The sequence below is a fragment of the Lonchura striata genome, chromosome 19 (genome assembly GCF_050655825.1).
Source record: "Lonchura striata isolate lonStrDom1 chromosome 19, ASM5065582v1, whole genome shotgun sequence".
Taxonomy (NCBI): Eukaryota; Metazoa; Chordata; class Aves; order Passeriformes; family Estrildidae; genus Lonchura; species Lonchura striata.
In genome coordinates, this window is record NC_140721.1 from 6824439 (window position 1) to 6838214 (window position 13776).

Sequence of the window (13776 nt, forward strand, 5' to 3'; positions counted from 1 at the left end):
TGCAGAGCCTGTGACACACAGGCTAATGGAGACAGATGGGTGCCACAGAGGACAGTGCAGCCAGGGAGGAATAAAAGCAGGTTTGCACCCTCCTGAACGTGACACCCCCCCAGCACACCACAGAGAAGAGACAATCTGTCCTAGTTTCACTTCCACACTCTCCTGACTGTTTTCCTGGGCAAAGCTGAGTATCAAATGATCCCGTGTCAAAGGCATGAATCGCCAGAATCACTCAGTGGATGAGCTGTCTCCAGCCACCAGCCCTGGCTGGGAAGATTAAACAGAAAAATACCTCTCTGCTCCTCCCCAACACCCAGACACACACTCACACACACACTCACCTCTCCTTCTCTGCAAAATCATTTTGTAACTTTTGTTCCTTTTCAAGGGCTATGTTCTCCGCTTGGTTCTTCAGGGTCTGTTCATATTCTCGGATTTTCTCCTTAAGTGCTTTTATTGTAACCTCTGCAGGAAAACAATAGGGGAAGAATGAGTTTACACAGCTCCACGTGGTTCCACAACACAAGGCTTGCTTTACCCTGTAGGCTCAGTGTGTTTTAAACTTTAGCTCTTCAACTCTGACACAAAATCAATGGCTATGAGTCCCTTTGGAGACCTTTTACTCCCTAAATGTTAAATTGAACTTTAAGTGTTTAGGTTGAGAAGGATCAATGGAGTTTGCTGGAAAGCAGAGTGAAGAAGGTTCCTCTAACATGAATTTTTTTAAAAAAGAAGGAAAAAATCAATTGTAAAATATAATATCACCTTATTGACTAGCCTAAAATTAGCTCAGTGCTGAGAGAAGATTAATAAAGTCCCAGTGTAGGTTTAAGTATGCATTTACACACAGGACACTTCATTCACCTGACCGTGCTCATGCACTAAGAGGCTGCCCCACCATGGCTCATGCACAGATGCAATCTCACACTAATTGAACAGGTATCTGGGATACAGCTCTGTTCTGCTTCCCAGCTGATGGGAAACCTGGCATTTGGGATCCAACTGCTGCATTCACAGCAGGCACTGGTGCTCTGCACATCCCAGTTGCTGTCACTGCCTCGTCCTCTGCCCCAGGGTTTACACACAAACATTGACTATTTTAACTTTCTGAGGCACTTGTAGCCTTCCAGGGAATTTGTAGAACCCTTCCTTAGGATAAAGGAGCTCTCCTGCATTTCCCCATGCCCAGCAGTGGATGGGAACAGATGTAGAAACCTGCAGAGTCACAGCTCAGCATCTCCTTACGTGCTCTGATGTGCTCCTATGTGAAAGCCCTGTGATCCCACCCACAGGAAAGGACTGAATCCTTATAGGGCTCAGCAGAGAAAAAGCAGCACATCCACCAGAGTATGCTTTGTAACAATAATGGAATTTGGAAAAAGCTTTGGACTGCCAGAATGCTCACAGCAGCAACACAGTTGAGTACTCACACTAGGATGCGGGGTGGGGGGGGGGGTAGGGTTTAAAGACATCAGCTTATTAACAGATACCATTAATAACTGTTGAGGAAAAAATAAAAACTTCTGGATGTGGAAAGTTTCATATTCTGCAGAAACATCCTAGGAAGACAAATCCTAATATGAAAAATAAACCCTATGGGCTTGGGAAAAAAAAAACAACTCCATAATATTACACAAACCCACACATTATCTTTTCAAAATCCCGATGCTGAGAGTTGAGCAGGGAGCTGTGAAGCAGACAGGAGGTAGCTGGTGACATGATCTGCTGTCTGGGCACTACCAAAGGGAGCTTGAGCCACTGTGACCACAAAAAAGGGGGGAAGAGTGGTAAAAATGCTTGCCAGCAAAGCAGCTGCCTCTGCCTGAAGGAGCAGGATTTTGCTGGCTGTGCAGAAATCAGCTGAGGCTCATTACTGAGTAACAGGCCGTGAAAAGGACACGTCACCTCTTTTTTTTTTTCTTAAGCACAGGGAAATTCTTCCCTGAGATCTGGGAAGTCATACAAGTCCTGATCTCTTCCTGAATAAGTAAAGGATGCTCCTTTGCACTGACAGTAGGATGCTGCTCCTGTGGGAAAAGGGGGCTGCACTCCCTCCTGGGCCACCTCTGCTCCAGGTGTTTGTATTTTATATAAACACCTTTCTATTTTTCAGATCTAAATCTCCAAAAATATTCTGGTATATGGCGAAGCAGAGAGCAAAACAATCTCATGGAAATGCACGTAATTGCACCTTGACTAAGTTTCAATGATTCATTTTAAAAGCAAACAAAACTACGAAAACAAATGCAAGAAGTGCACAAACATGGGGGAAAATGTAACTTTCGTAATAAAATCTGATTTTATCTTTAAGCACCTCATAATGGATGTGCTGGACAAGTATAGCTGAATCCTCTACACTGCTTGAAGCACTAAGTGCCTTCCTCAGTGCTCAGGTCAGCTACAGCTTGTCAGGCACTGCCATTTATACCAGTTTTGGAAGAATTTCTTACAGGCACCGTAGAGCTCATAGCAGCCCTCCAAACAAAGAGATTAACTGATCAAAGCACCCTCAGCTAACAACAGCCTTTTCCCTGGATAGCTTATTAATCCCTGTTTGAAACTAAGAGTAAAACCACTGCACTGGAGTGAAAAACAACACAACGGCTACAGTGGGGAAATGGAAAGGAAGTTCCAGCACACCAGGGAAAATCAAAATGTCAGTTATGAGTGGTTGTAGCAAAAAACTCTACAAGTCAAGAGCTTTTCCACTTTGTGGGATGAACCCTCATGTCATGCTTGGATGTACTAGATGCACAGCCTCAGGAAAACTTTGCACAGTGAACATTTCCAGCAAAAAATACAGTTTTGCTTAGAGCATTACAGTTCCAACATGACATCTCCTGCAGTCCAGCCCGAATCATGGCATGCTGATACCTGTCCTCTCCAGGGGTCACACCCTCTACATCAAAAATATGTATATTCCAAAATATATAACTTAATAGATGTTCCCTCAGCAAAAAATGAGATTTAACAAAATCAACTTAGTTGTTAATGCAGCTTTCAAACATTACCTGAGTGCAACAGTTCCATAATACAAAAAACAAATTAAAATATCCAGATTTCCAAATGCCAAGACAATTTACCTTTCCACCATCCAGAACTGGCAGTAAAGATAGAAATGTAAAGTCCCAAGGATGGGCAACTAAGTGCATGGCTGGGAAAATTTTTTTCCTGGTGCAGGAAACTGAATCACAAGAAAACTTAAGCAGTCTTAAAGCCAACAGACTTTAAATCTCATTGAGATTTTCATGTATTTTTATGTACTTTAGTCTCATTAAAACTTAAATAATTTAACAGTAATGGCTTGTATTTACATTGCTCTATGGATGGTCTCTAGAGTAAAAATAAAGTGCATATACTGAATGTACTCCAGTAGTACATTTAGATAAGGAGAAACAGTACAGAAAAAGTTGCATTTTGTACAGATTCATATGTGGGTACAAAATACTGAATTTTTGTGTTTGTCTCTGCAAGCTGCACATCCTGCAAGTACCAACGCCCACGTTCAGCCTGATGTCAGTACCAGCACTGCCTCTCAGAAAATGTCACAAATAACGTCAGTCAGGTGTAATTTTCAGTGCTGAAGGCTACAACCAAATATGCAGAATAACAACTCCATCTTCTGACTTGGTGCTACAGTAAATGAAAATTTGAAGAAATCCAAAGAGTCTGCCCAAAACCCATCCCCATACACAAATACAGAAGTGACCCTAATAGACTATTGCACTTTCTCTACTGAATTTCAATACTACTTTCACCTCAACCTTTAAGAAATAAAACTGAATGCAATTTCTGTCTTCAAATTTCAGTGTGCATTAAGAGCTGACAATATGGTTGCAACATACCCTGATTTTTCACCTCGGCGAATTCTTTATTGTATTCCTCCAGAGTTTCCCTAAGTTTCTGGTTTTCTGTTTCAATATCGTGCATGCGTTGAACCTTCAGCTGAAGCTGCTGTCCTAAATCCAAGGCTGGAACCGGATCTGAAAAAGAAACAGTAAAATAAAATGTAACAGGAGCACTTCTGGGACCCAAGCAGTTTAGAGTACAAGTGTCCTTTTTTTCTCCATTTTGGTGCCAGCAGAGCCCTACGTTGAGTTATCAGACGTGTAAATTCCTCATGTCATATATCCTGCAAACTTAAAAAAAACCCAGAACTATTTCATTCTATCTATGTTTCCTTTAAATACAGAGCTTGGCTGAGAGGGCTGGGGGTGTTCAGCCAGGAGAAGAAAAAGCTCTGGGGAGACTTAAAGCCCCTTCCAGTGCCCAAAGGGCTCCAAGAGAGCTGGAGAGGGACCTGGGACAAGGACCTGGAGTGACAGGACAAGGGGGAAAGGCTTCCCACTGCCAGAGGGCAGGGAGAGATGGGATACTGGGAAAAAAATCTTGGTTGTGAGGGTGCTGAGCTCCCAGCACAGCCTGCCCTGGTTGCAGCTGCCCCTGGATCCCTGGAAATGTCCACTGCCAGGCTGGACAGGGCTTGGAGCACCCTGGGATAGTGGAAGTGTCCTTGCCCATAGCAGAGGATGGAAATGGATGAGCCCTAAGGTCCCTCCAACCCAAACCATTCTGTGATTACATGAAATTTGGACACAGCTTCTTCATCCTGGCACTAATTCCCAGGACAGTCATGATACAAAGGCATGTGAGAATTTTGAGCTTCACATTTTTCATTGCAAAATGAGAATTTTTGGGTAAAAAGCAATCAAACCGCACAGCTGACTGACAGCTACTTTCCGTCACAGGCCTCTGCTTTGTGGGAGTGAATTTCTGAAGCAAACTGTGCCCTCCTGCACAGCAAAGCTCAAACAAGTTCTGTGACCATGGAGATCTGAATGGAACTTTTTTTAATTGACAGATCAATAACAATCAGAAACGTTGTGTGGATGTAATCAATTCCATGAACCTTGGGTTTGGGTCTCTCTTTCTCTTACACTATTAATCAAATGTCCTCCGAGTATTAATTCTCTGATGTTCATCCCCTTCTGGTAAAGAGGGTTCTCAGCACACACCTGACATATGCACGTGTGATTTATTCTGGGACTTCTTCCCGGTCAGGATAGGAAAACTCTGGAGTGTGATGGACTTATAAAAGATTATTGACTATATTTCTGCTATGGGCGCCAGCATCTCTTGTGAAACGGCTGCAAAGATTTAGTCTCCTGTTGAGGAATGCTAAACACCAAACTCAGTGGATCAACAACAGTATATATTAGGGAGTTCACTTAATTTTCAACCACCACAGTCATTAATTTTTCAGACCACCCTCAGTTCCAGTCTCTGGAAACACATAATAAGTCTATTGTACCTCTGTTAACACATTAAGCATGAGCCTGTGTGTTTTTTCAATATGCCAGCGTTGTTGCATAGTTTATAAAAGAATAGCACTGGGTTATGTTGAACTCAGAGACATTCTAAGTAGCAGCCTGCTGCATTTTGTTACTTGGGTTCTTCAACAGCTTATGGCATTACCCTGTTCATAATACAAAATCTAGGTTGCTTGTCATCTGTTCTCTGTACATACATAGTTTATGACTACATAGCTTTTTCATTTATGCTTTTTAGGCCAAATACTTTTCGTTATTATTATCTGTATTAAAATATTTATAATAAATCAAATTTAAAATGTTATTGTGGCAGAGACAGGGGGGTACAGGTAAGGAATTAAATAGAGAGCTGAAGTGGCAGCAGTAGCAGGAGGTGAAGGCTCTGCAGTATTTTTATGGATGGTCCTATTACGGTGTGGGCTGTCACAACACTCCCCTGCTCCCATGGAGGTCCCTGACCTTCTCTGCAAGGAGCGTTTTGTCACACTCCTGCAGCTCAGCACCCCCAAAGAGCCAGCCCGGGACATTCATCGGCTGAGCACAAAGAAAGGCCGGATTGTCTCGCTCTGGCCACGTCTTCAAGTGTTACAGAAACCACAGAATCTATCAGGCCCGGGATCTTAAACTTCAGCTGTGGGTATTTCTATGAAACAGTGCCACGATGAAAGAGAACTTGACAAAATTGTGGGTGCACTTTCCCCCACTCTCATTTTAACATGCCTGTTGTAAAAAGTCGGGACATGCACAAGAGGTATTTTGCTCCTAATACACAAGGCTTTTTATATTGAAATCAGCAAAGAATTAAAAGACAAAAATAACATGGGCATTATAAAATGAATAATGACTAAAACTTTAGTCAAATTTGCAATCCCTGAGAAGCTTTATGTACAAAATGAAAATGCTTGCAATCTCATAATTATTTATCAGGACATGTATATTTAATTTAGCTCTATTAAAGGTTAATGTTCAAGTAGCAGAACAGCGGCAGAACAAACAAAATGTAAAAAAAGTCTCTGTGCATTAAACTTCAAACTTCACTAGAGCCTATTTGAAGGACTAATGGCCTGCAGCCACCAAATACTGCTGGAGGACATGTAAAAAAACCCATGGGTGAAGCACCTCTTAGACTTAATTTTTATAAACTGCATTCAAGAAAACTAATTGCTGTACGATAAAAAAATGACCAACCACGACATTTTGGACAGAGAGAAAAATAATTTCTTGTGGCAAGCTCCAACATGTTCTTTTAGCTTGAAAAAGCTAAAAACCTGTTCTTTTTGGAGTATTTATAAACACCAATTAACCTGAAACAAGTATAAACCTTACAGTCACAATGGCTTTTTTCCTACCTGAGTGGAGCGGATTAAAAATAAATAAAAATACTCTCTTTTTCCCAACACATGCATGCATGGAAAAGCATACCTTTTTATATTAACCAGGTTTGCAAAGTATGTTTCACGTCATTTAACAGGAGGTCACTGAATTTTTAAACAAGCAATGGACCAAAACTTTCGATTCATTACACAAACAACAGGCATACACGGCTCAAAAAAATCAACTGGCCCTGGCTTAGGGAGAGAGGCAGCAAAGGAAATGCCCTCTCTGTGGTCTGTAACGGAGAAAAATCACCTTGCTGAACACTGAAATATGGAAACCTCATCATACATTATTCCCTTGCCTTGAATTTTCTCTTGTGAAATTCCAGAATCCCTGCTGGGCACAGGATAAATAAAAAGAGAGAGAAAATAAGTAAAAAGGATCTGATCATCCAGAACTTGAAGAAGCATCTTGCAAGATCATTACTGCCCACGAGTAGATTGAGATGTCTATTTTTACACTAAATTTAGTGCATTTTTCCCCTCCTGCTTCCTATTCTGCTCATTTTTCCTAATCCACTTGTTGCGTGCCATACCCACAGAGAAGCCCCCTGCATCCTGTGCTTGCAGGCAGCCCAGCACATCTGGATCCGATCCCTGACGAGGCTTCCTCCACGCCACCACAGCAGAAACAGAAACCACCAATTTCCAACCCTGCAGAGCCCGTTCCTGCCTCTCCTTCCCCAGGACTGCAGAGCTCTGGGCACATCCCAGCTCGCTGCTGACACACCTCACTGTCCCCTGGCAGAGGAGCTCCTCTCCCCACAGAGGAGGAGGATGGACACGTCTCAGTGGACACAGACACGAAAACAATTAATGTTACAAATGTGAAGTGATTTTTATAGCAGTTAATACTTCACATCAAACGAGCCGGCGTGACGCAGCCGCAGCAACACCTCTCAGGCTGCTCTCACACCACGCACATGCCCTGACGATTTATCTTTTTTCAACAGTAGAAAAAGAGAACCTTTTTTTTTTTTTTTTTTCCCTGCTGTTTAGGTATGTAAAGTAGTGACTTCACAAACAATTTTAAAAGAAACACTACCATTGATTTTGCCTGAACTACTTATTACAGGAGACAGTTCCTCAACACCCTGGGTGCAGTTTTGAGTGTCACAATATAAAAAAGATATAAAGCTGCTAGAGAGTGTCCAAAGCAGGGACAGCAGATGGTGAAGGGTCAGGAGGGGCTGAGGGCACTTGGTTTACTCAGCTGGAGGAGACTGAGGAGAGACTCTCTGGGGTCTGCAGCTCAGTGAGCAGGGACAGCAGGAGGGAACGGCTGGAGCTGTATGAGGAGGTCTAGGTTGGACATCAAGAGAAGGTTCTCCCCTGGAAGGTGGTGGGCATTGCCCAGGCTCTGCAGGGAACGGGCACGGCCCCAAGGCTGCCAGAGCTCCAGGAGATTTGGACAACGCTCTCAGGGATGCCCAGGGTGGGATTGTTGGGGCCAGCTGGACTGATGATCCTCATGGGGCCCTTCCAGCCCAGGATATTCTATGACAGTACACTCTAACCCCCACCCCACATCGCTCAGCCCAAACCCAGCCTCAATCCCCGAGTTACAACAGGGCCCTGCTGACTGCCTGAACTTCCCAAGTGAATTCTGTGAAGAGCCCCCATTCCTCCCTCCTCCTGCGAGCCGAGGAAGGCGCAGCGCGCAGTGCCAGCAATCCCACGCCGGTGCTCACAGCGCGGGGCTGCCCTCGCCGATCATCCGGCCAAAATGACCGCGGCTGCCCCTCAGCCCGCTGACATCCCACTCCCGCCCGCCTTCCTTTTCGCCAGGGCACTCTGGGCTAATGTAATCATACGATTACATAATTAACCCAGCTGTCTCATTAAGAAAATCAACTGGAATTCAGGGCATAATTAGTCATACAGCAATTAGCATGCTGATGAGCAACTGATGAAAAGCTGTCTCGATATAGAGTATGCTGGGACCACCCTCGTTATTTAAGGAGAGGGGGGAAAAGCCCACCTCGGCTCATGGAAAAGGAGTTCCTGCGGGACGGGAAATGTTTAAAGTTTATGTTTAACCCTTCGGCCGTGCCTGTTGCTGCCGTGAGGGGTGAGCACCCCCGACAACACCGAGGGGGCTGATGGCGGGGTTTGCGGGAAAACTGTGTCATTGTTTAAACGATTTGCAGCGCGCAGGGCCAAATTACCCTTTCTCCCCATATAAATAAATATTTATTTATTTATTTTTATTATTTATTTATTTGACCCGGGGGCTGCGGAGCGCTGCTGGGCGGGAGCAGTCCCGAGGAACAGCCCCGCCGGGAGGGAGCACCGGGACCCCGGAGGGAACGCAGAGACCCCCGCAGGAACCCCCGGGACCCCGCAGGAACCCCCGGGACCCTTCAGGATCCCCGGCATCCCTCAGGGATCCCGGCACCCTTCAGGAACCCCCGCACCCCGCAGGAACCCCGGCACCCCGCAGGAACCCCGGCACCCCTCAGGAACCCCCCGCACCCCTCAGGAACCCCGGCACCCCTCAGGAACCCCGGCACTTTTAAGGAACCCCTGGACCCCTCAGAAGCCCCGGCACCCCTCAGGAACCCCCCGCACCCTTCAGGAACCCCGGCACCCTTCAGGGGAACCCCCGGCACCCCTCAGGAGCCCCGGCATCCCTCAGGAACCCCGGGACCCCTCAGGAACCCCGGCACTCTTAAGGAACCCCTGGACCCCTCAGGAGCCCCGGCACCCCTCAGGAACCCCCGGCACCCTTCAGGAACCCCCGGCACCCCTCAGGAACCCCGGCACCCCTCAGGAGCCCCGGCACCCCTCAGGAACCCCGGCACCCCTCAGGAGCCCCGGCACCCCTCAGGAACCCCCGGCACCCCTCAGGAGCCCCGGCACCCCTCAGGAACCCCCGGCACCCCCGGCCAGCCGCGGCCCTCAGCGCGGCGGGGAGGGCGGCAAAGCCCGGCGTGGATCGCGGCGCGGGCGGATCGGGCGGCGGCCGCGGTGCCGCTGCGGTGCCGGTGCGGTGGCGGGGGCTCCCCACACGCTGTACAATCACCACAAACGGGGCTTTCCCTGCGGTCAGACACCCTCACGGATGGGCCAGGGGCTCCAAGAGAGCACAGCGCTCCGCTCTGCGCTGCCCGAGGTTCGTTCTCGGCTTATTCGCAAAATACACTCATAGAAATCACAGAATCAGAACGGTTTGAGTTGGAAGGGAGCTTAAAGCTCATCTCGTTCCATCCCCTGCCATGGCAGGGACACCTTCCACTAGCCCAGGTTGCTCCAAGCCCTGTCCAACCTGGCCTTGGACACAGCTGCTCTGTGCCAGGGCCTCCCCACCCTCCTAGGGAACAATTCCTTCCTAATATCTAAATTAAACCTCTTTTCCTTTGAATCTATTCGTTTGGTATCATAGCATGGAGCTCCTAAAGAGCCTCTTCCAAAACAAAGGACTTGCCTTTTAATAACCCCCCCTCCTCCCTCTTCATTTACAGGCCTGTAACACTGGAAACGATAAGAAAGCAAGTTATGAAACAGTGCCAGAACTACAGAGGCAATTAATAATTTATATCACTGGAAATGTGTTTCCTAAGGTTGGGATCTAAAAATAATTCAAGGAAGGCAACGTGTCTCTTTCAACGCGACTGAATTTCTGTTGCCCAAATCCCGGTGATCGCTCACCAGAAACGCCCACACAAAATGGTAAGGGAGGGGAAAAAATAATAATCCTCCTAAAACACAACTTTATTAATGCCATTTAACTTTTTCAAAGGGCCGGGAGTTCAGCCCTGCTGTCACAATACTTCGGTCACGAAGTAAAGGAAGTTTTTTTCCCATTCCTAAATGCAACACTGCTCTTTGCAGGCAGTGTTCCTGCCGGAGAAAGATCCCTGGATTACAGACACGGAGAAGCTCCACGAGCTTCTGATGCAGTAACTGCTTTTGTGGGAAACTCCATGTCTGAAAATAATCTGAAAGTGTGTTTTAGAAAAAATAATAATTACACTGTAGCTTCTGAATATTCAAACACCTCACAGCATACTTAATTAATTCATTAATTATTCCCCAGAAATTTCAGGGGTAAATTGAAATAGCCTAGAGAGACTGAGACAAAGATTTCATGGAATAAATGATAGCTTTGCTCCCATTCCCCTATGACTCTGGTAGCCCAGGGACAGAAGAGTTATAGCCGTAATTCCATTTGAAACAAAGCTCATCATCTCTCCAACTCCTCACTTCATAAAAACCATGAAAAGGTTCTTCCTTCAATCAAGAATTATACATATTTTCTTACTCTCCCATCCCACAGGACTGGGATCTGTGACTTCCTTTTATTTTTTTTCCACTTCTTAACAGCATTCTGTTCACCCTCCGGCTGCTTCAGAGCATTCTGTGCAGGCTGAACCGGGGAATTCAAAGTGCCCACAAGAGGGTGAGGAACTCTCATTTTCCTTACCAGAAAAAAAATAGAAAAAAAAAAAGGGGGGGGGGGGGAATTAAATATAAAAAAAAGCCGAATCCCAAATTCTGGCGACCTCTGGAAGCAGCAAAGGCAGACTGATGGGACCCCCCTGTGTGGGGACGGGGGAGCGGCAGCAGACCGGCGCCTTTCCTCCCCATTAATCACGGCACGAGTTCTCCAAAGCTTGCAGGGTTAAATGAAACAGCACGGGATGGTGTGCAGGCAATGTGACCACAATCAGACAGATCCCTCCCAGAGTGTGGTCCTTACATCTTGTGAGCTATTATTTAAAAACATCCTTTATTTATCTCCCAGCTCGGGAATGTTTACTGCCAGAACGATGCCCCAGATTGAGATGCATCACTATCCTAGAGTCAGAAAAAATCATGTGAGGCAGAGTAAATGATCGACTCCTTCATGAACTACACTGCAGTTCCCTCTACTTTCAAAGGAGTAACCAAAGTAAATCCTCAGAAAAGTTTTTAATATTAAACGTGGGGTTTGCATAATAGGTAGGGCAGAATTTGATGGTGCTTTGTCAGCTGAAAAAGAACCTAATGAGTTACAAGAGAAGCCACTGCAACTGAAAAGGCTCCAATTTGATTGTTAATGTTCTAGTAATGGCCCAGGACAGTGGAATTTCTACTCACACTTCGAGCTCAGTGCAAAGGACAGTTACAGAAAAACATTTGTACTTCAAATTTAATTTCTCTTACTTTGAGATTATAAAAGAAAAAAGAGCCTTCTACTATGTTTGAAAACATTCCTGCTATATTCACCCCTTCTTTCTCCTAAAAGCTTCTGAACAGACTTAGCAATAAACCCTCCAAAAGCTGGGGTTTATCCTAATTCCAGTTCACATTCCTGCAACCGAGAAAGGGAAAGTCCAATATTCCATGTCACAGGCCTTGGGGCTGCTCTAAATCTCTCCCTGCAGCAACATCTTCTGAAGGGTAACACCCTGCAGGTGAACACAGCCCCTTCCCGCAGGGATATCTGCTGGGATATCTTCTTCTAACCAATGTTCTTCCTGCCCCTACTCACTGCATCCTTCCCCTTATCTGCACCTTCCCTCTTCCTTCCGTGCCTCCAGCCTACCAAGTAAAATAGGGCTTGACAACCACACAATAAATTTTTTAAAGTGAATGCTTTAGGGATATTTCGTCCTCTGAATATTTATTCCGGCTTTTACAAAGGAATTTATCCACTTATTAATTCAACGGGAAAAACTAGAGAAAAAAAGTATGTGATCAGACAAGCCCAGCTTCAAGCCACATATTCAGGTAACAGAAATATTTTCAGTTATTTTGTCATGGGTTTCAAAACAGAAGGATAAAGTGAATGAGTTCTAAAGATGGGAACTGGCCAGAACTTTGTGCTCCATCTGAAAATAGCTGTGTAACACAGTGCTGCCCTACCAGCGTGCACTCACCCTGCACACATCCCAAAACTGCACGTTGTGCTGTGGCTCGCAATTCCAGCCCCACGGGGAAGGAGGCTGAAGTGATTTTGAGCTACTTGCACATTCCCCAGCACTGCACTGCCAAGGCTGGAGCTGCATCCCGGGCGATCCAGGAAATTCTGGAGCACAAAACAGCAGCAGCTCTGCCCCTCTGAGAACTCTGCTCAAATCTCCCCTCTGCAGTCGGGACTTTAAACTGTCCCTCTCACTCCTCCTCGGGCACCCCTTGCAGATTTACAGAACACTTTGGGGAGAATCACTAAATTTCTACAGTCCATCATTTTTTACAGTACAGACTTAGCTTCCAGATTTTCCCGTTTGTGCAACTCCTTCTTTTTAACTGTTCTAAGCACGCAGGTGAAAGCATCAAGGATTTTGGCTTCAGACAGGATCCACTCACCAGCTAAATCACTGCCTGCAGCCACAGAGGTTTATGGCTTTTCACTCTTTCAAGTATTAACGATGCTCAATTTTCTGCTTAATTTTATCACATTTTCAAGTGTGTTTAGAAAGACACCTGACTGCTGCGTTTGAGGGGTGTCTGTGCCACTTCTGTGTCCGTGAGCAAGTTCATTTTGCTTCCTTTCCCCCTGAGAATACTCACTGTAATATTGTTTTCCTTTCCCTCCAAGGTTGAGGAAAGGCACGTTATGAATATGCATTTCCCTTGTACAGTCTGGGGCAGCAAAACCATAAACTTGTTCATTTTATGGGTCTGTCCTTTGTTTTATTCTAACGTATTTTATTGGGAAAGGGGTGACAGTTTTGACATGTATTATTAACAAATGAGGAATTGCCTAAAATTTTTCACACTGCAGTGATACCAAACATTTCTCAAAAATGATCTGTGCTGTTCAGCCTTGATGTGCCACAAACTCGGGGTTTACTATGACCTGATCTTTCTCTATAGACAGTTTTGCCAATCAATTAACCATTATCTCAGACAAGAGTACTCCAAGTATTAACTTTTACAAACTCTTTTTTCATATTCTACTTTGGGATGTGCTTAAGCAGCCCCTCTGAGTGAACTTCTTTTCCCTCACCTTTCTTAATTATCCCCTAAATTTACATTCACCCAGCTCTCCCTACAGGCAGAAAAGGCTGGGGGTACCTAGGTTGAAATTTTAGCACATCATGAGTCATCTGGGTCTGTAAATGTCTTTGTTATACAGATTT

The 13776-nt window shown here is 45.4% G+C and overlaps 1 protein-coding gene across 11 annotated transcripts in view; it reads right to left on the bottom strand.

Moving 5' to 3' along the window:
* The window catches only part of CUX1 (cut like homeobox 1), a 238196-nt gene that overhangs the window by 101502 nt on the left and 122918 nt on the right, over nt 1-13776 (bottom strand). For all 11 annotated transcript variants that reach the window (XM_085557551.1, XM_085557549.1, XM_085557548.1 and 8 more), the window contains exons 5-6: nt 3846-3983; nt 342-465 (exon numbers count right to left, since the gene is read on the bottom strand). In XM_085557551.1, the coding sequence (XP_085413677.1) occupies nt 342-465; nt 3846-3983 (262 nt within the window). The remainder of the gene's footprint in view (nt 1-341; nt 466-3845; nt 3984-13776) is intronic.